This window comes from Somniosus microcephalus, chromosome 26 (genome assembly GCF_052327205.1).
Source record: "Somniosus microcephalus isolate GS21.2 chromosome 26, FLI_Smic_1.0, whole genome shotgun sequence".
Lineage (NCBI taxonomy): Eukaryota > Metazoa > Chordata > Chondrichthyes > Squaliformes > Somniosidae > Somniosus > Somniosus microcephalus.
The window spans coordinates 911,761-932,872 of NC_141012.1; the positions used below are offsets into that span (position 1 = coordinate 911,761).

Consider the following 21,112-nt stretch of genomic DNA (forward strand, 5'->3'; position numbering starts at 1 on the left):
CCCACCTCATTCCCCAGAACCAGAAATGCCTCCTTCCTCATTGGGCCCGAAACATACTGATCAAGGAAGTTCTCCTGAACACACTTCTGAAATTCTCCCCCCTCTCTGCCCTTTATACTTTTACTATCCCAGTCTATATTAGGATAATTGAAGTCCCCCATTATCACTACTCTATAGGTCTTGCACCTCTCTGTAATTTCCCTGCAAATTTGCTCCTCTATATCCTTTTCACTAGTTGGTGACCTATAGAATACATCTAGTAGTGTAATGGCACCTCTATTGTTTCTTAACTCTAACCAATTAGATTCTGTCCTTGGTCCCCCCAGGACATCCTCTCTCCAGCACTGTAATATTCTCCTTAATCAATACTGCCACCCCACCGCCTTTCTTTCCTTCCCTATCTTTCCTGAACACCTTATATCCAGGAATATTTAGTACCCAATCCTGCCCTTTTTTGAGCATTGTCTACGTTATCGCCACGACATCATATTCCCATGTGTCTATTTGCACCTGCAGCTCACCAACCTTATTTACCGCACTTTGTGCATTTACACACATACACTGTAAACCTATCTTAGACCTTCTTGTATTCTCTCTTAGTCTGACCCCACCTAATACCTTACTATTTCTTACTCTAGTGCTAGCTGTCCCTCCCAATCCTTTGTGCACCTTGTTTCTCCTTTCTAATGCTACATCCTGGTGCCCATCCACTTGCCAAATTGGTTTAAACCCTCCCCTTGAGCACTAACAAACCCCACCCCCCGTGAGGACATTGGTCCCAGCTCTGTGAGAAAGAGAGAGAAAGAGACACGCACACACAAATAGCGAGAGGGCATGAGAGCGCTTGGGCGAGAGAGGGGTGCGAGAGCAGGTGTGAGTGAGAGGGTGGGGTATGAGTGAGAGGGTGGGGTGTGAGTGAGAGGGTGGGGTGCGAGCTGGGCTAGCGAACAGTCCGTGTGTGCTGGGCGCTGAGTAGCGATGAAGGACAGTGAGTTTACGGACGTACCTGTGTCGCTCTCCGAGAGCCCATCGTGGACAGTGATGGCCAAAGCTGACCCTGGTAGCCCAGTCACTACAGGCTGATAGTTTGCGTCACTTCCCTCGCTGAAGAATGGAATAGGTTTGGATCTCTCGCTGTGGTCAGAGTGAGAGGCTGAGCGGCTGTATGGCCCTGGCTGTTTCTGGTAGAGCAACTTGGCCTTTTCAACTGGACAAAGACATCACAGGTCAGTCTCAAGATGCCCTGTCCTGACAATTAAACAAGAACAGCCGATTGGCTCTCTGTGTCGAGTCGCACTTACTTGCGCTGCGATCCTGTTTGCTCGTGCGGCGAATTGGGTCCAAAATGCTCTGGAAACGTTTCTTTTTCTCATCATCTTTCACAGATTCCTTTTCCTTCTTTATACTCGGCTGTTTGGGGAGTATAAAAGAGACTATAAACCAGCGGTCTTAATCCCAAATCCGGAACATTCCCGCATTCCTGCTCCCCCTTCAAACCAAATGTTCCCCCCCCACCCCCCCCCAAAAAACCGGAACAAAAGTCTCTACCCGACACTGGGATAAAATCATTGACCATTGTCATCTGGGCTCAGACTTCACCGTCCAATCAAAAGGTCTGTAACCACCCCCCACATCAACAGACAAGTTAACGGCCAATCTCATCTCTAGCCACAAGCATCGAAACATCTCGGGAGAGAAGCTGCAACAAGCCCACGTGGAATGGGTGGGGGGGGGGGTGCGGTATGCAGAAGAAACATTGAATCAGGAGAGTCCCCCAGCCTCAAATATACCGACAACAAGGTGTAAACGCACAGAAACCAACCTTCTTCTTTGGGAAGAATGCAACTCGTATTCTGCGATCTCTGTCCAGGTTCTTTGAATCCTTCACTTTCACACCGAGCTGTTTCATGTAGATGAGGATTACATCGGTGACTGAATTACTGCACAGAGAGAGAGAGCGGGAATGTGAGAGTCTGCATGGATTGCCAGGAAGCAACACCACTGCTTGAGGACACGGAACACAGCTCTGCAAGCACCAAGAGAAGGACTCGCTTCAGGAGCTGGCCGCTGGACGTTTCTGTTCCACCGTCAACAAAACTGTTATTCTGAGGTGAGCAAAAGGCTCAGAAATTATTGAATATGAGAGTTTTACTTGAATGCTGTCATTTTCAGTGATTCTAACACTCAGCGTGCATAATGGTGCAAATACTGAAATTATGGGGTATACGAATCAAGCAGACCCCAATCTGGCTGTTAAGCAGCAGAGGGTGAAGTTAACAAGCAGGAATCGGCCAGACTTACCTCTTCTCTTCCTCGGAAGGAGACAACGTCGCCCTGAAAAGCACAAAAAATAAACTTGCTGAATAATCCAACAGAAAAGTCCGGCAGGTCCAAACATGCAATGGTGTAACTAAACATCGTGACTCGCAGTCTAGTCAGAATCTCCAGATTCCTCTCAGTGCCACGCGCTAGTGAGTATAGGAGCAGAAAAATAAAGCAGGTTAATGCACGGCTGGAGAAATGGTGCAGGGGGGGAGGGCTTCAGATTCATGGGGCATTGGGATCAGTTCTGGGGCAGGTGGGACCTGTTCAAGGTGGACGGGTTGCACCTGAACAGAGCTGGGACCCATGTACTCGCAGGGAGGTTAACGCATGCTGTGGGGCAGGGTTTAAACTAATTAGGCAGGGGGAGGGGCACCAGGATGAAACATCAGAGAGGAGAAACAAGGTGTACAGAGGAATGGGAGACACAAACAGCATTAGAATAAATACTAGCCAGAGAGAGGAGGGATCAGACAGGGGAGAAATTCTATGCAGGCTAAGGTGGGTTTGGAGTGCATGTGCGAAATGCATGTAGCGTGGTATACAAGGTTGGTGAGCTGCAGGCACATGGGACTATGGTATAGTGGCAATAACAGAGAATGGGAGCTTAATATTCCTGGCTACAATATTTTCAGAAGCAATAGGGAAGGAAAAAAAGTATTGATCAAAGATACTGATCCAGCCCTGGAAAGGAATGATGTTGTGATCTGGAATGCACTGCCTGAAAGGGCAGCAGAAACAAATTCAATAGTAAAAAGTGAATTGAATAAGTATTTAAAAAGGAGAAATTTGCAGGGCTATGGGGAAAGCAGGGGAGTTGGAGAGCTCTTTCAAAGAGCTGGCACAGGCATGATGGGCCGAATGGCCTCCTTCTGTGCTGCAAGATTCTATGATATGATATGATTCTACCCTCCCACTTGAGTCATGTAATCTTCTGGGACAGGCAATAGACAGATATAAAACCCTCGGCCAATTCAGGGATAAAATGTGGGAACTTTCTCTCCGACCCCCGACAAGGTACAGACTCAAAGCCTCTACGAACGTTTCTTCGCAGTGATATCAGGAACACGCCAGCAACTTGCTGAACTGTTGTAGTGAATCATGAGCCGGATACTTGTTCGGAGTAAAGAAAAACCTCCTGCTCTCTAGCCCAGTCCTGAGCGTGTGTAGATTATACACAGCACCTTATTTAGCCCAGCCGATCAAGCTCAAACAGTTTGTCCACACAGGTGCAACATAGTCGCTTTATCATTTTAAACACTTCAATTAAATCTCCCAAAGCCTACACTTTCCGAGGTAAGAACAGTGGGAAGCTTACAAGGAAGTATTTGGTCCGATACAAAGTGGTACACACCCCTAAAGGGCAAAAGCTCCACTAGTGTAGTTAAGCAACCTTGACCAACAAACAAGGCAAGAGATAGTATTAGGCTAAAAGAAAAGGCTTAGACAAGTGCAAGGAAAAGTGGAAATCTAGCAGACTGGGAGAGCTATAAAAAAACAAGATATCAAAACTAAGCAAAAATGTAATAAATATATTAAGAAAAAGTGAGTGGTTGGGGGGTGGGGGGGGTGTGCCCATTGAAGCCACATGCAGGTGAGACTATAATGGACAATAAGGAAATGGCAGACTCATTAAATGAAGACTTCGTATCAGTTTTCACAGTGGAGGAAGTGGACAAAATGCCAGCGAGAAGTCAAGGGAAGAAACTTAATGAATTTAATACAATTAATAAAAATGGTAATGGAGAAAATAATAGGACTTAAGATAGACAAATCTCCAGGACCTGATGGTTTCCACCCCAGGGTACTAAAAGAAACAGGTGAGGAAATTGCATATGCATTAGTCATAATTTTCCAAGGCTCTCTAGATTCAGGAATTGTGCATGGATTGGAAATTGCAAATGTCACTCCATTCTTTAAGGTGGGAGGGAGGGAGAAATCAAGATGTCAGTTGTGGGGAAGTTACTGGAATCCATCATCAGAGACAGAGTGACTGAGAGTTTGAATAAGTCTGAGCTGATCAGAGAGAATCAGCATGGCTTTGTGACGGTCGGTCACATCTGCTTAATCTAGTTCAATTTTGTGAGTAGGTCACTAGCATGGTGGATAAGGGACTGTTGTGTGACAACACCCCACGCCCGGCACCTGTTCATTGCCTCAAAACCTGTGACTGAAGCCCAGCAACATCAATTACTCCTGGATTGGAATTTGAAATGTTACTCACAGAACCTCATCGATCTTCAGTAACAGGTGCTCCGCGCATACCCGCTCCTTCTGGTCCGCCATCACGCGGTCTCGCATTCGCTCCAGATCCAACTTTGCCAATTCGTTCTCTCCAATTGTCATTCCCATGTTCCGTTTTTGTCTATTGGAAACGCCAGGCACAGATTAGCGCGGAGATTACATTTAATCCTCTCGGAAACAGCTTTAAAATAATTAGCCCCACTGTAAAATCCTTGCAAGACGGGTCAACCACGCAGAAAATTAGATTGTTATTGGTCAAGTAAAGCTGGGGACAGGCGAGGCGGGGGTCGGGGAGGGTGGGGCAGGGGGTCGGAGGGGGGGCAGAGGGCTTTCCCCTTGGGCAGCTCAGTCTCATTTCACTGAAATGAACCTCTTGCTCGTGACCCGCTCACACAGCTGCATCTGATGATGAAGTTGGTTGTGTTTACCTGAAATCTTCCAGATGTGTCTGAACATCAGGCAGAACACTGGCCTGCATTCCCTGCAGAACGTTACGTTGCATCTCTTCAGACAGATCTGTTCTCCTCCGCTCTGAAAGGTTTCACCAAAGAGAAGGGGACGATTATGTTATTGCAGTTACTGCTTGTTCAATAAATCCACCACCTCATTCAGGCTGCGAGCTACATGTCCTTAGCTCAGTGTAATATAATCCATCGCCAACACAAACAACAGCAGTGGTGTCACCGCACAGCAGCCTACAACACCTGAGCAGCTATTGTACTCAATAGCTCAGTGGGTAAAAGCACCTATCAAAATTGTACTGAGGCACACACACCAGGAGTGCAGCACCCCGTGAGGTACTGAGGCACACATACCAGGAGTGCAGCACCCCGTGTGGTACTGAGGCACACAAGTGAAAAGTCCCAGATTGGATCCTGGTCTGTGAAGAGTTGGCTGATCTCAGTGCTACAATCTGACCCCCCCACCCGCCCCCGCTCAGTATACGTGGCAAGTTGCTGCAGTGCATCCTGTAAAGTGTACACACCACAGACACTGCGCAAGACACCGAGAGTGAGCAACAGTGACCGAACACTCCCCAGCGGGATTCTCCTTCAGGAATGGGAGAAAGTTTGATTGCTAATGTGCATGTCACTAAATCCCAATGTTATTCCTTCCATAATCTGGCTTTCTCCCAAAGCAGTGGGTGCACCTGGGCTGCACAAGGAATGTAGTGTTGGAAAGGTCTTGGTTTCAGGACTTACCCAGCTCTGTGCCGATCCATTCTGGAACCTTGACTTTGAGATTCTGGGGAAAAAGGAGATGCATTGAGTACGAGAGCGGAACGAGGAACGAGGTAAACAGCAAGCTGCTAACAACATTTAAGCTTTTAACCAATAACTTGCCCAACACACACTCCTTCATTTCCACATATGCAGAAAAGGCTGTGGGGGCTTCAGGATAGGTGCAGGTGTGTTCACCTTCACAGCAGCCCACAGGTATGAATCTCAGACCGATGCAGTGTCTTTGTTCACACTTTGGTAAATGTTTTGGTCAGTGAAAAATGAAACAACAGGATTTCAAAAATGTGGAATGTGTTATCTGTATTGTTCCTCCCCTTCCCCCAACCCCCAGGGTTACAACCCTCCCCATCCCCCAGCATCACAACCCAACCCTCCTCCCACCCAGTCTGGCTGATACGTGGTTGACCCCAGTGCCCTCTGAAGCAGTCGGGGAAGCGATTTGATTCAAACGCACTAGAGAAGAAAGTCCATCACCACCTTGTCAGGGCAACTGGAATGGTGACCACATACGGAGGTAGTCTCCAGGGTACAACATTAGCAGATGATCCCGAGACACACATTACGCTGCAACAACTATTGTTCTGTGTGAAACTCACCGAACCCTTCTCCAGGAACAGGTGGTAGAACTCCAGAAACACTCGCCGATGGTCCTTTGAGTTTGTGTGACTGTAAAGATCGGCATAGAGATAACAGAGCTGGGGAGAAAAGAACTTCAGTCACCTAATTGCAAACCCTCACCAACTCTCGCCAACAAAGCCTCTCCGCTGCCCTGAAACCAGAGACAAACAGCAGCCCACTCACCCCCGACCCTCACCCCGAGCCTCACCCCAACACTCACCTCCGAGCCTCACCCCAACACTAACCCCCGACCCTTACCAGCGGGGCTGCATCAAACTGCGACACCACGTGATGTAAGAATGCGACCAGATGTGCAGGCCGGGACTTCACCAGCTCGATGTTTTGGAAACAGCTGCACTGAATGTCGATCTGCAACGAGGAGAGACGAGGATTAGGGTCTCGGCAGCTTCACAGCAACTCCGATCAAAGCGGCCCCTCAGCACAGACACTCACCTGCTCAGTCTCAGTATCAAAATCGTCATCTTCAGCCCCGATTATCTGGGCTCCAACCCGCGGGGCACCGAGTCCCGAGGACAGAGAGTCCTTCATGTGGAGAGAAGCACAAATCAGGCAAACAGCTCGCTACAAAAAGCATATTCACTATTTTACATTGACAATCATAAACCAGCAACACTACATGTGCTGCACTCCCCTCCCCCAAACCGCATTCAGAGACCTTGTTCTTGTTCCCAGGCTGAGAGCAGGGGGCTGCTCCCAGGCACTGGCGAGGCCATTCTGGTGCTGCCCAGTACAGCCCGGGGTCACTCTCCCCCTGGCATGGGGCGGCTCGCCCCCCCACCCCTCACACACCCCCTGGGGCGGGGCGGCTCTCCCCCTCCCTCACACCCCCTGGGGCGGCTCTCCCCCTCCCTCACACACCCCCTGGGGCGGGGCGGCTCTCCCCCTCCCTCACACCCCCTGGGGTGGCTCGTCCCCCTCCCTCACACCCCCCTGGGGCGGCTCTCCCCCTCCCTCACACACCCCCTGGGGCAGGGCGGGGCAGCTCTCTCCCCCCTCCCTCACACCCCCCCCCTACACGGGGTGGCTCGTCCCCCTCCCTCACACCCCCTGGGGCGGGGCGAGGCGGCTCTCCCCCCTCCCTCACACACCCCCTGGGGCGGGGCGGCTCTCCCCCTCCCTCACACCCCCTGGGGCGGCTCTCCCCCTCCCTCACACACCCCCTGGGGCGGGGCGGGGCAGCTCTCTCCCCCCTCCCTCACACACCTCCTGGGGCGGGGCGGTGCGGCTCTCCCCCCTCCCTCACACCCCCTGGGGCGGCTCTCCCCCTCCCTCACACACCCCCTGGGGCAGGGCGGGGCGGGGCAGCTCTCTCTCCCCCTCCCTCACACACCCCCTACACAGGGCAGCTCTCTCCCCCCTCCCTCACACACCCCCTGGGGCGGGGCGGGGCGGCTCTCCCCCCTCCCTCACACACCCCCTGGGGCGGGGCGGGGCGGGGCAGCTCTCTCTCCCCCTCCCTCACACACCCCCTACACAGGGCGGCTCTCTCCCCCCTCCCTCACACACCTCCTGGGGCAGGGCGGGGCAGCTCTCTCTCCCCCTCCCTCACACACCCCCTACACGGGGCAGCTCTCTCCCCCTCCCTCACACACCCCCTACACGGGGCGGCTCACTCTCCCCTCCCTCACACACCTCCTGGGGCGGGGCGGGGCAGCTCTCTCCCCCCTCCCTCACACCCCCCCCTACACGGGGTGGCTCGTCCCCCTCCCTCACACCCCCTGGGGCGGGGCGGGGTGGCTCGTCCCCCTCCCTCACACACCCCCTACACGGGGTGGCTCGTCCCCCTCCCTCACACCCCCTGGGGCGGGGCGGGGCGGCTCTCCCCCCACCCCTCACACCCCCCCTGGGGCGGGGCGGCTCTCCCCCTCCCTCACACCCCCTGGGGCGGCTCTCCCCCTCCCTCACACACCCCCTGGGGCAGGGCGGGGCAGCTCTCTCCCCCCTCCCTCACACACCCCCTACACGGGGTGGCTCGTCCCCCTCCCTCACACCCCCTGGGGCGGGGCGAGGCGGCTCTCCCCCCTCCCTCACACCTCCTGGGGCAGGGCGGGGCAGCTCTCTCTCCCCCTCCCTCACACACCCCCTACACGGGGCAGCTCTCTCCCCCCTCCCTCACACACCCCCTACACGGGGTGGCTCGTCCCCCTCCCTCACACCCCCTGGGGCGGGGCGGGGCAGCTCTCCCCCCACCCCTCACACACCCCCTGAGGCGGGGCGGCTCTCCCCCTCCCTCACACCCCCTGGGGCGGCTCTCCCCCTCCCTCACACACCCCCTGGGGCAGGGCGGGGCAGCTCTCTCCCTTCTCCCTCACACACCCCCTACACGGGGTGGCTCGTCCCCCTCCCTCACACCCCCTGGGGCGGGGCGAGGCGGCTCTCCCCCCTCCCTCACACACCTCCTGGGGCAGGGCGGGGCAGCTCTCTCTCCCCCTCCCTCACACACCCCCTACACGGGGCAGCTCTCTCCCCCTCCCTCACACACCCCCTACACGGGGCGGCTCTCTCTCCCCTCCCTCACACACCTCCTGGGGCAGGGCGGGGCAGCTCTCTCTCCCCCTCCCTCACACACCCCCTACACGGGGCGGCTCTCTCTCCCCTCCCTCACACACCTCCTGGGGCAGGGCGGGGCAGCTCTCTCTCCCCCTCCCTCACACCCCCCCTACACGGGGCGGCTCTCTCTCCCCTCCCTCACACACCCCCTACACGGGGCGGCTCTCTCCCCTCCCTCACACACCCCCTACACGGGGCGGCTCTCTCCCCCCTCCCTCACACACCTCCTGGGGCAGGGCGGGGCAGCTCTCTCTCCCCTCCCTCACACACCCCCTACATGGGGCGGCTCTCTCTCCCCTCCCTCACACACCCCCTACATGGGGCGGCTCTCTCCCCTCCCTCACACACCCCCTACACGGGGCGGCTCTCTCCCCCCTCCCTCACACACCTCCTGGGGCAGGGCGGGGCGGCTCTCTCCCCCTCCCTCACACACCCCCTACACGGGGCGGCTCTCTCCTCCCTCACACACCCCCTACACGGGGCGGCTCTCTCTCCCCTCCCTCACACACCCCCTACATGGGGCGGCTCTCTCCTCCCTCACACACCCCCTACATGGGGCGGCTCTCTCCTCCCTCACACACCCCCTACACGGGGCGGCTCTCTCTCTCCTCCCTCACACACCCCCTACACGGGGCGGCTCTCTCTCCCCTCCCTCACACACACCTCCTGGGGCAGGGCGGGGCAGCTCTCTCTCTCCTCCCTCACACACCCCCTACACGGGGCGGCTCTCTCTCCCCTCCCTCACACACCTCCTGGGGCAGGGCGGGGCAGCTCTCTCTCCCCCTCCCTCACACACCCCCTACACGGGGCGGCTCTCTCTCCCCCTCCCTCACACACCCCCTACACGGGGCGGCTCTCTCTCCCCCTCCCTCACACACCCCCTACACGGGGCGGCTCTCTCCCCTCCCTCACACACCTCCTGGGGCAGGGCGGGGCAGCTCTCTCTCCCCCTCCCTCACACACCTCCTGGGGCAGGGCGGGGCAGCTCTCTCCCCCCTCCCTCACACACCCCCTACACGGGGCGGCTCTCTCTCCCCTCCCTCACACACCTCCTGGGGCAGGGCGGGGCAGCTCTCTCTCCCCCTCCCTCACACACCTCCTGGGGCAGGGCGGGGCAGCTCTCTCTCCCCTCCCTCACACACCCCCTACACGGGGCGGCTCTCTCCCCCCTCCCTCACACACCCCCTACACGGGGCGGCTCTCTCTCCCCTCCCTCACACACCCCCTACACGGGGCGGCTCTCTCTCCCCCCTCCCTCACACACCCCCTACACGGGGCGGCTCTCTCTCCCCTCCCTCACACACCCCCTACACGGGGCAGCTCTCTCCCCCTCCCTCACACACCCCCTACACGGGGCGGCTCTCTCTCCCCTCCCCCTACATGGGGCGGCTCTCTCCTCCCTCACACACCCCCTACACGGGGCAGCTCTCTCTCCCCCTCCCTCACACACCCCCTACACGGGGCGGCTCTCTCTCCCCTCCCCCTACATGGGGCGGCTCTCTCCTCCCTCACACATCCCCTACACGGGGCAGCTCTCTCTCTCCCCCTCCCTCACACACCCCCTACACGGGGCAGCTCTCTCCCCCCTCCCTCACACACCCCCTACACGGGGCGGCTCTCTCCTCCCTCACACACCCCCTACACGGGGCGGCTCTCTCTCCCCTCCCCCTACATGGGGCGGCTCTCTCCTCCCTCACACACCCCCTACACGGGGCGGCTCTCTCTCCCCCTCCCTCACACACCCCCTACACGGGGCAGCTCTCTCCCCCTCCCTCACACACCCCCTACACGGGGCGGCTCTCTCCTCCCTCACACACCCCCTGCACGGGGCGGCTCTCTCTCCCCCTCCCTCACACACCCCCTACACGGGGCGGCTCTCTCTCCCCTCCCTCACACACCCCCTACACGGGGCGGCTCTCCCCTCCCTCACACACCCCCTACACGGGGCAGCTCTCTCCCCCTCCCTCACACACCCCCTACACGGGGCGGCTCTCTCCTCCCTCACACACCCCCTACACGGGGCGGCTCTCTCTCCCCTCCCTCACACACCTCCTGGGGCAGGGCGGGGCAGCTCTCTCTCCCCCTCCCTCACACACCCCCTACACGGGGCGGCTCTCTCTCCCCTCCCTCACACACCCCCTACACGGGGCACGGCGGCTCTGCCTGTGCTTGTCCACAATGTCACTGCTTTCTGATAACACGCTCTGTGGCAATATCCTTCACACCATGTAACACCGAAACTAAACCCTCAGCAACTCGCTGGAAATGTACATTTAGAAAATTTCTATCGACAGCTGTAAAGTAAACAGGAATTCTTTTCAAGGATAAATGTTCACTGCAATTTAGATTTTTATCTGAAGGGACAGGAGGCAAATTCGAATGAATTTTGGGAACATTCCCAACCTCATCAAGAGCAGTGAAAGACGCTACAGAAACGTACTGATGGTCAGACTGACCCTAAACCGTACCCAGTCCTGGTTTTCATCAACTTCCATATTCTCACAGAAGCTGCTGGCATCTTTCGGGGAGGTCTTGGGGCTGCTGCTCAGACAGTCTCGGTGAAAGTGGCCGTCACTTGGGGGAGATGGGCTGGTTATTGTAGACTGAAAAAAACACATTCAGATTCTATCAAATCATGTCATGTCAAACTGGACAGCACAGAAATAAACAACAAAACCCCACGCAGTCAGGCACAAAACACCCAGAGCAACAAATGTACTTTAAACCCACATCGTATGGCCTCAGGCAGCCTTTAGCAACAGATTCACAGAAAGCCATGCAACAACAATTTGCATTTCTTCCATTCGTTCTTGGGATGTGGACGTCGCTGAGCATTTATTGCCCATCCCTAATTGCCCTCGAGAAGGTGGTGGTGAACCGCCTTCTAACATCCTGCAGTCGGTCTGTAACTGGAGAGAGGAATCTGAACTACACACCGAGCCCCTGCGAGGTAGCTCTGCTCCTGGTTTCCTACTTGCCCTGTTTGAATTCGGTGAGCCTGGAAGTTTGGAAAGGGCTGTTAATAACATTGTTGTCACACTGGTTGATAAATCAGAACATCGAGGTCTGTTCCACCAGCCTGGGAACATGGACTGCAACTTTAAATGTGGCCCGAGGCTTCCGGGTTAAACACCGATGAGCCAGGCAAGGACAGGAAGCTGCAGACAGGCCATCCAACGACAAGGCTGCAGCGTTGACAGTCAGACACTCACTGATGAATAAGGCAACATTACCACTGACCAGGAAAATCCCTTGGAAAAATGTGCGTCTCTCTGGGTTTGGAGGCGAGGCTTGGGGGTTTATGAGCTTCCAGGGGCAGTTTATTCCACCTAACTTTTACCTCGTAAAATATTTCTAAAAATCTAGGTAATAAAATGGTTTGGTGCCTGACTGATGGATAATCTCTCCACACTAACAGACCCCGGGGTTTGTGTGACAGCAGCACAAACTGCACATTCTAACCACAATCAACTTTCCAGCAAAACATGCTTAGGGTTAAATATTAGCATTTCATCATTAATAAGAACTTTAAAACACTAATTGGTTTAACACTGATGGAACGGCAGAAGTTACAAGTTCACTGGGCTAAGGTCCAGCAGACCTCACCTCCGCACGGCTGAATGAAATCCGGCTTCGATCCGTTCCCATATTCTCACTCTGGGATGGCAGCTCATGCTCCCAGTCTCCTCCATCTGATAAACAAACGGCAGAGAAATCAAGGGTTTAAATCAAACATGGCCACAGTAAATAATCATTCTAAAAGGACGAAGAGTGTTTAAAAAACAAGCCTGAAGGCTTTGTGTCTTAACGCAAGGAGCATTCGTAATACAGTGGATGAATTAGCTGCACAAATAGATGTAAACGGATATCACGTAATTGGAATTACAGAGACATGGCTCCAGGGTGACCAAGGCTGGGAATTCAACATCCAGGGGTATTCAATATTCAGGAAGGACAGGCAAAAAGGAAAAAGAGGTGGGGTAGCATTGCTGGTTAAAGAGGAGATTAACACAATAGTAAGGAAGGATATTAGCTCTGATGATGTGGAATCTGTATGGGTAGAGCTGAGAAATACCATGGGGCAGAAAACGTTAGTGGGAGTTGTATACAGACCCCCCAAACAGTAATGCGGAGGTTGGGGATAGCATTAAATAGGAAATCAGAGACGCGTGCAATAAGGGCACAGCAGTTATCATGGGTGACTTTAATCTACATATAGATTGGGCTAACCAAATTAGTAACAATGCTGTGGAGGAGGAATTCCTAGAGTGTATACGGGATGGTTTCCTGGACCAATATGTCGAGGAACCAACTGGAGATCAGGCCATCTTAGGCTGGGTGTTATGTAATGAGAAAGGATTAATTAGCAATGTTGTTGTGCAAGGCCCCTTGGTGAGGAGCGATCATAATATGATGAATTCTTCATTAAGATGGAGAGTGAAGTAGTTGACTCAGAGACTAGGGTCCTGAATTTAAATAAAGGAAACTACGATGGTATGAGGCGCAAGTTTGCTAGGATGGATTGGGGAATGTTACTTAATCGGTTGACGGTGGATAGGCAATGGCAAACATTTAAAGATCGCATGAACTACAGAATTTGTTCATCCCTGTTTGGCATAAAAATTTTAAAAAGGTGACTCAACCGTGGCTGATAAGGGAAATTAGGAATAGCATAAGATCCAAGTAGAGGACATATAAATTGGCCAAAAAAGTGATAAGTGATTGGTTGGTAAGTATTTCTCTCTTTTTTAAGCTTAAACTCTGTGGTTTATAGTTTCTAAGGTGCGATATTCATCATCTAGAATCGGGGCAGAGGGTATTTAAAAATATTAATAAATTTAATTAATTACATAGAATGGGAGATCAGGTGATGTGTTGCTGCTGCAATATGTGGGAGCTGGTGGACACCATTGATGCTCACGGTGATCACATTTGCAGTAAGTGTTGGCTGCTCGAGGAATTCCGGCTCCGTGTTGAAGAGCTGGAGTCCGAGCTTCAAACACTGAGACACATCAGGGAGGGGGAGAGTTACCTGGACTCTGTGTATCAGGAGGCAGTCACACCAATTAGATTAATTAATTCAGATGTAGTCCGTGGCCAGGGTCATGATGGTGTGACTAGAAGTGAGGCAGGTACGGGGATCCCAGGAGGTAGTGTTGGAGGAGCTGCAGCCCTTGCTCTTGTCCAACAGGTTTGAGGCTCTTACTCCGTGAGGATGGGAACAGGGACTGCGGGGAGGATGAGCAACCTGGCCACAGCACCGTGGAGCGGGGGGCCATTCAAGTGGGGGGAGTTAAAAGAAATGTTGTAGTGGTAGGGGATTGTATCATTAGGGGGATAGAGAGAGTTCTTTGCAGCCGAGAGCGAGAGTCCCGAAGGCTGTGTTGCCTGCCCGGTGCCAGGGTTAAGGACATCTCCTCTGGGCTGGAGAGAAACTTGGAGTGGGAGGGGGAGGATCCAGTTGTCGTGGTCCATGTTGGTACCAACGACATAGATAGGACAAGGAAGGAGGTTCTGCTGAGGGAGTTTGAGCAGCTAGGGGTCAAATTAAAAAGCAGAACCACAAGGGTAATAATCTCTGGATTACTACCTGAGCCACGTGCAAATTTGGCTAGGGTAAATAAAATTAGAGAGTTAAATGCGTGGCTCAAAGATTGGTGTGGGAGAAATGGGTTTTGCTTCCTGGGACACTGACATCAGTACTGGGACGGGAGAGAGCAGTTCCGTTGGGATGGACTTCATTTGGCCAGTGCGGGGACTAAAATCCTGGCGAATCGAATAACTAGGGCTGTAGAGAGGGCTTTAAACTAATTAGTGGGGGGGAGGTTTTAAGAGAGCGAAAAATAAAAATGACAGCGGAGAAGGCAATAGAGCAAGGTAGCAGTGGGGGAATTAAAAACCAGAGAGTGTCAGGAAGGGACAGAATGTATAAAGATAAAGGTAGAATAGTAAAGGGGGTAAAAGCAGGAATAAATTGTCACAAAACATATTTGAAAGTTCTTTATCTGAATGCACGCAGCATTCGTAACAAAATTGACTAGTTGACGGTACAAATAACTACACATGGGTATGATCTGGTGGCCATTACGGAAACATGGCTGCAAGATAATCATGACTGGGAACTAAACATACAAGGGTATTTGACAATTAGGAAGGACAGACAGGAAGGAAAGGGAGGTGGGGTTGCTATGTTAATCAAGGATGGAATCACTGCAATTGTCAGAAATGATATTGGGTCAAAGGATCAGGATAGTGAAACAGTTTGGGTGGAGAGAAGGAATAATAAGGGGAAAAAGTCACTAGTGGGCGTAGTCTATAGGCCTCCTAACAGTTGCAACTCTGTTGGTCGGAGTATAAATCAGGGAATAGTTGGGGCTTGTAATAAGGGAACAGCTATAATCATGGGGGATTTTAACTTTCATATTGACTGGACTAATCAAATTGGGCATGGCAGCCTTGAGGAAGAGTTCATAGAGTGTATTAGGGACAGGTTCCTTGAGCAGTATGTAACTGAACCAACCATGGGGCAGGCAATCTTAGATCTGGTCCTGTGTAATGAGACAGGATTAATAAAAAATGTCCTAGTAAAGGATCCCATTGGAATGAGTGACCATAATATGGTTGAATTCCAAATTCAGTTTGAGGGTGAGAGAGTTGGATCTCAAACCAGCGTACTAAGCTTAAATAAAGACTATGAAGGTATGAGAGTAGAATTGACTAAAGTGGACTGGGAAAACAGATTAAAGTGTAAGACGGTACAAGAGCAGTGGTCTACATTCAAGGAGATATTTCACATCTTTCAAGATAAATATATTCCACTGAGGAAAAAGGGGAGTAAAAGAAAAGACAGCCATCCGTGGCTTAGTAAAGTAATAAAGGATTGTATTCGACTGAAAACAAGGGCATATAAATTAGCCAAATCTAGTGGGAGGATAGAAGATTGGGAAGAATTTAAAAGCCAGCAAACAATAATTAAAAGATTAATTAAGAAAGGGAAGATAGATTATGAAAGTAAACTAGCAAAAAATATAAAAACAGATAGCAATAGTCTCTACGGCTATATAAAAAGAAAAAGGGTGGCTAAAGTGAACGTTGGTCCCTTAGAGAATGGGACCGGGAAACTAGTGGTGCGGAACATGGAGATGGCAAAGACGCTGAACAAATATTTTGTATCAGTCTTTACAGTAGAGGACACTAAAAATATCCCAACGCTGGACAAACAGGGGGCAATGGGGGGGGGGGGGGCGAGGAGCTAAACACGATTAAAATCACTAAGGAGATGGTACTCAGTAAAATAATGGGACTTAAGGCGGATAAATCCCCCGGACCTGATGGCCTACATCCTAGGGTCTTGAGAGAAGTGGCGGTAGGGATTGTGGATGCATTGGTGATCATTTTCCAGAACTCCCTGGACTCGGCAAAGGTCCCGGCAGATTGGAAAACTGCTAATGTAACACCCTTATTTAAGAAGGGAAGTAGACAAAAAGCTGGAAACTATAGCCCAGTTAGCCTAACATCTGTGTTTGGCAAAATGTTGGAGTCCATTATTAAGGAAACAGTAACAGAGCATTTGGATAAACATAATTTAATAGGACAGAGTCAGCATGGTTTTACGAAGGGGAAGTCATGTTTGACAAATTTGCTCGAATTCTTTGAGGATGTAACATACAGGGTGGATAAAGGGGAACCAGTGGATGTAGTGTATTTGGACTTCCAAAAGGCATTTGACAAAGTTCCACACAAAAGATTACTGATCAAGATAAAAAAAATCACGGGATTGGGGGTAATATACTGGCATGGGTGGAAGATTGGCTATCTAACAGAAAACAAAGAGTTGGGATAAATGGTTCGTTCTCGGGCTGGCAATCAGTAACTAGTGGTGTTCCGCAGGGGTCAGTGCTGGGACCCCAACTCTTTACAATCTATATTAACGATTTGGAGGAAGGGACCGAGTGCAACATATCCAAGTTTGCCGACGATACAAAGATGGGAGGGAAAGCAGTGAGTGAGGAGGACATAAAAAACCTGCAAAAAGACATAGACAGGCTAAGTGAGTGGGCAGAGATTTGGCAGATGCAATATAATGTTGGAAAGTGTGAGGTTATGCACTTTGGCAGAAAAAAATCAAAGAGCAAGCTATTATCTAAATGGAGAGAAACTGCAAAGTGCTACAGTACAAAAGGATCTGGGGGTCCTTTGCAAGAAACACAAAAAGTTAGTATGCAGGTGCAACAGGTGATCAGGAAGGCCAATGGAATCTTGGCTTTTATTGCAAGGGGGATGGAGTATAAAAACAGGGAAGTCTTGCTGCAGTTATACAGGGTGTTGGTGAGGCCACACCTGGAATACTGCGTGCAGTTTTGGTTTCCATATTTAAGAAAAAAGATATACTTGCTCTCGAGGCGGTTCAGAGAAGGTTCACTCGGTTGATTCCAGAGATGAGGGGGTTGACGTATGAGGAAAGGTTGAGTAGGTTGGGCCTCTACTCATTGGAATTCAGAAGAATGAGAGGCGATCTTATCGAAACATATAAGACTGTGAGGGGGCTTGGTCGGGTGGATGCGGTGAGGATGTTTCCACTGATGGGTGAGACTAGAACTAGGGGGCATAATCTTAGAATAAAGGGCTGCCGTTTCAAAACTGAGATGAGGAGAAACTTCTTCACTCAGGGGGTAGTAAATCTATGGAATTTGCTACCCCAGAGAGCTGTGGAAGCTGCTACATTAAATGGATTTAAGATGGAGATGGACATTTTCCTAGCAGATAAGGGAGTTAGGGGTTATGGGGAGAGGGCAGGGAAGTGGACGTGAGTCTGGATTCAGATCAGCCATGATCCTATTGAATGGCGGAGCAGGCCCGAGGGGTCGTATGGCCCACTCCTGCTCCTATTTCTTATGTTCTTAAAAAGCAGCAAACCCGAGGATTCGGAGCAGTTTAGGATTCAGCAAAGGAGGACAAAGGGATTAATTACGAGGGGGGGAAACAGAATATGAGAGTAAGCTTGCAGGGAACATAAAAACTGACGTCAAAGCTTCTTTAGATATGTGAAGAGAAAAAGATTGGTGAAGTCAAGCGTAGGTCCCTTGCAGTCAGAATCAGGGGAATTTATAATGGGGAACAAAGAAATGGCAGACCAATTAAATACATACTTTGGTTCTGTCTTCACAAAGGAGGACACAAATAACCTTCCAGAGATGTCAGGGAACATAGGGTCTAATGAGAGGGAGGAATTGAATGAAATCAGTATTTGTAGGGAAGTGGTGTTAGGGAAATTGATGGCATTGAAGGCCGATAAATCCCCAGGGCTTGATAATCTACATCCTAGGGTACTTAAGGAAGTGGCCCTAGAAATAGTAGATGCATTGCTGGTCATCTTCCAAAATTCTATAGACTCTGGAATAGTTCCCATGGATTGGAGGGTAGCTAATGTAACCCCACTGTTTAAAAAAGGTGGTAGAGAGAAAACGGGGAATTATAGACCGGTAAGCCTGACATCGGTAGTGGGGAAAATGCTAGAGTCCATTATAAAAGATGTAATAGCAGAGCACTTGGAAAACTGACAGGATCGGACAAAGTCAACATGGATTTACAAAAGGTAAGTCATGCTTGACTAATCTACTGGAATTTTTTGAGGATGTAACTGGTAAAATAGATAAGGGAGAACCAGTGGATGTGGTGTATTTGGACTTTCAGAAGGCTTTGGATAAGGTCCCGCATAAGAGATTAGCGTGTAAAGTTAAGGCACATGGGATTGGGGGCAAGGTACTGACTTGGATAGAGAACTGGCTGGCAGACAGAAAGCAAAGAGTTGGAATAAACGGGTCTTTTTCCGAGTGGCAGGCAGTGACTAGTGGGGTACCGCAGGGATCGGTGCTAGGACCCCAGCTATTCACAATATATATTAATAATCTAGATGAGGGAACTAGATGTAATATCTCCAAGGTTGCAGACGACACAAAGCTGGGTGGGCGTGTGTGCTGTGCGGAGGATGCAGAGAAACTCCAGTATGATTTGGACAGGTTGAGTGATTGGGCAGATGCATGGCAGATGCAGTATAATGTGGATAAATGCGAGGTTATCCACTTTGGTGGCAAAAACAAGAAGACAGATTATCTGAACGGCAATAGATTGGGAAAAGGGGAAGTGCAACAAGACCTGGGTGTCCTTGTGCACCAGTCGCTGAAGGTAAGCATGCAGGTGCAGCAGGCGGTTAAGGCGGCAAATGGTATGTTGGCCTTCATAGCGAGAGGATTCGAGTACAGGAGCAAGGATGTCTTGCTGCAGTTGTACAGGGCCTTGGTGAGACCACACCTTGAGTATTGTGTGCAGTTTTGGTCGCCTTATCTGAAGAAGGATGTTCTTGCCATGGAGGGAGTGCAGCGAAGATTCACCAGACTGATACCTGGGATGGCAGGAATGACGTATGAAGAGAGATTGGGTCGATTAGGCTTATATTTGCTTGAGTTTAGAAGAATGAGAGGGGATCTCATTGAAACTTATAAAATTCTAACAGGACCAGACAGACTAGATGCAGGAAGGATGTTCCCAATGGCGGGGGAGTCCAGAACCAGGGGTCACAGTCTAAGGATAAGGGGTAAGCCATTTAGGACAGAGATGAGGAGGAATTTCTTCACCCAGAGAGTGGTGAACCTGTGGAATTCTCTACCACAAAAGGCAGTTGAGGCCAACTTATTAAATATATTCAAGAAGAAGGAGATATATATCTTAAGGCTAAAGGGATCAAGGAATATGGGGAGAAGGCAGGGACAGGGTACTGAATTTGGATGATCAGCCATGATCTCATTAAATGGTGGAACAGGCTCGAGGGGCCGAATGGCCTACTCATGCTCCTATCTTCTATGTTTCTATGAAAGGTTCAGAACAAGCTAGGAAACAGTCAACAAGCAACTGTGCTTAAACAAAGGCATCACCTGCAATCCCCACAGAGCGAAGGGAAAGGGTGAACTGCAGCGAGTCCCAGGCAGCAAATTATCTTCTTAAATCGGGTTCCAGGAGGTGGCACCAAACTCAAACAATTCCGCTCACCTCTTCCAGCAGAATCAGCACCAGTTCAAGCGCAGACTGGTGTTACCAGCAATCTCCTTACCCAAAGATTGTCCACCAGTCAGCCATTCACAGATTTCCACTACCTTTCCTCTCTCTAGATTTACCTTTAGACCGAGTCCATTTCTTTGCCAAAATGTTAGGTGAGAGATTGTTTGCACTGGTCGGTGACTCGGTAAGCAAATGGCACAGATTTACATTAATCACCAAAGTGATTAAAGGGAGGTGGCAAAACATTGGGGGAGGATTAGATGTGGGATTGCACCCAAAAACCATTCTGGGAGCAAAGTTCATAAATTCTTTTGAAAGGGAATTAAATAGCAGCTTGATAAAGAGGAATATTAAAGTGTGTGGGGACTGAGCAGGAGAGTGGGATTAGAGCAGGGCTTGATGGGCAGTGGCCCGCTCCTCTGCTTTCTACACTTCTATGAGTTACTGCGTGCTCTTTCCCAAAAAAACCTGCAACAGAAAGTGAGAGACAGATAGAAATACAGAGAACGAAAGAGAGAGAATGGGTGCATGAGTAAGACAGAGAGAGATTAAGAATGTGGCTGTCACACAATCTCACTCCTAGTGCCCATTTCATTTCTATTTGTCACCTTGAAAAATTAGCACAAGAAATACCTTTCACAAGATTTCCAACATTTCCTGCTCTGCCACATCAGACATCTGGGAACGGTCGGGGCTGCTGTCAGCAGGACTCAAACCATCACTTTTAGACTGTTAGTGAGAGAGAGAGAGAGCAACTGCTCACACTTAACAAAAAACAGAGAGGATCTTCCAGCAGCTCACTGCCGAGGGTCTCACCCCATGTGGTGTCACCTAGGATCAGAAGTGTCCCAGCATCGCTCCCCGGTCTGGGCCGTTAGCAGATCTTAGCCAGCACTCTAAGGCCACTGGACTCAGCCTCAATGCCCTGAGCCTGGGCATGTCTGTGGAATCTATACCCAAGCAGGAGACACGAGCGTGCGGGGGAGGGGAGGGGCGTGTGGGGTCAAGAGAGGGATGTATTGACAGTCACTTCGCAGTAATGCATTAAGCAGCATCTAAAT

At 51.1% G+C, this 21,112-nt stretch overlaps 1 protein-coding gene across 12 annotated transcripts in view; it reads right to left on the bottom strand.

The window, feature by feature from the left end:
• Positions 1–21,112, bottom strand: part of LOC147100184 (rho guanine nucleotide exchange factor 12-like) — a 278,585-nt gene that overhangs the window by 145,768 nt on the left and 111,705 nt on the right. For 10 of the 12 annotated variants that reach the window (XR_015073688.1, XM_085967601.1, XM_085967606.1 and 7 more), the window contains 12 exons: positions 12,603–12,688; positions 11,453–11,599; positions 6,879–6,968; positions 6,684–6,794; positions 6,404–6,502; positions 5,769–5,811; positions 4,995–5,097; positions 4,547–4,687; positions 2,302–2,334; positions 1,823–1,940; positions 1,302–1,410; positions 1,007–1,207 (listed from right to left, as the gene is read on the bottom strand). Coding sequence is in view for 11 of the 12 variants with exons in the window: in XM_085967601.1 (XP_085823727.1) it covers positions 1,007–1,207; positions 1,302–1,410; positions 1,823–1,940; positions 2,302–2,334; positions 4,547–4,687; positions 4,995–5,097; positions 5,769–5,811; positions 6,404–6,502; positions 6,684–6,794; positions 6,879–6,968; positions 11,453–11,599; positions 12,603–12,688 (1,281 nt within the window). In the remaining variant the exon portion in view is untranslated. The remainder of the gene's footprint in view (positions 1–1,006; positions 1,208–1,301; positions 1,411–1,822; positions 1,941–2,301; positions 2,335–4,546; positions 4,688–4,994; positions 5,098–5,768; positions 5,812–6,403; positions 6,503–6,683; positions 6,795–6,878; positions 6,969–11,452; positions 11,600–12,602; positions 12,689–21,112) is intronic. The other 2 variants (XM_085967602.1, XM_085967596.1) reach the window with 1 other exon arrangement.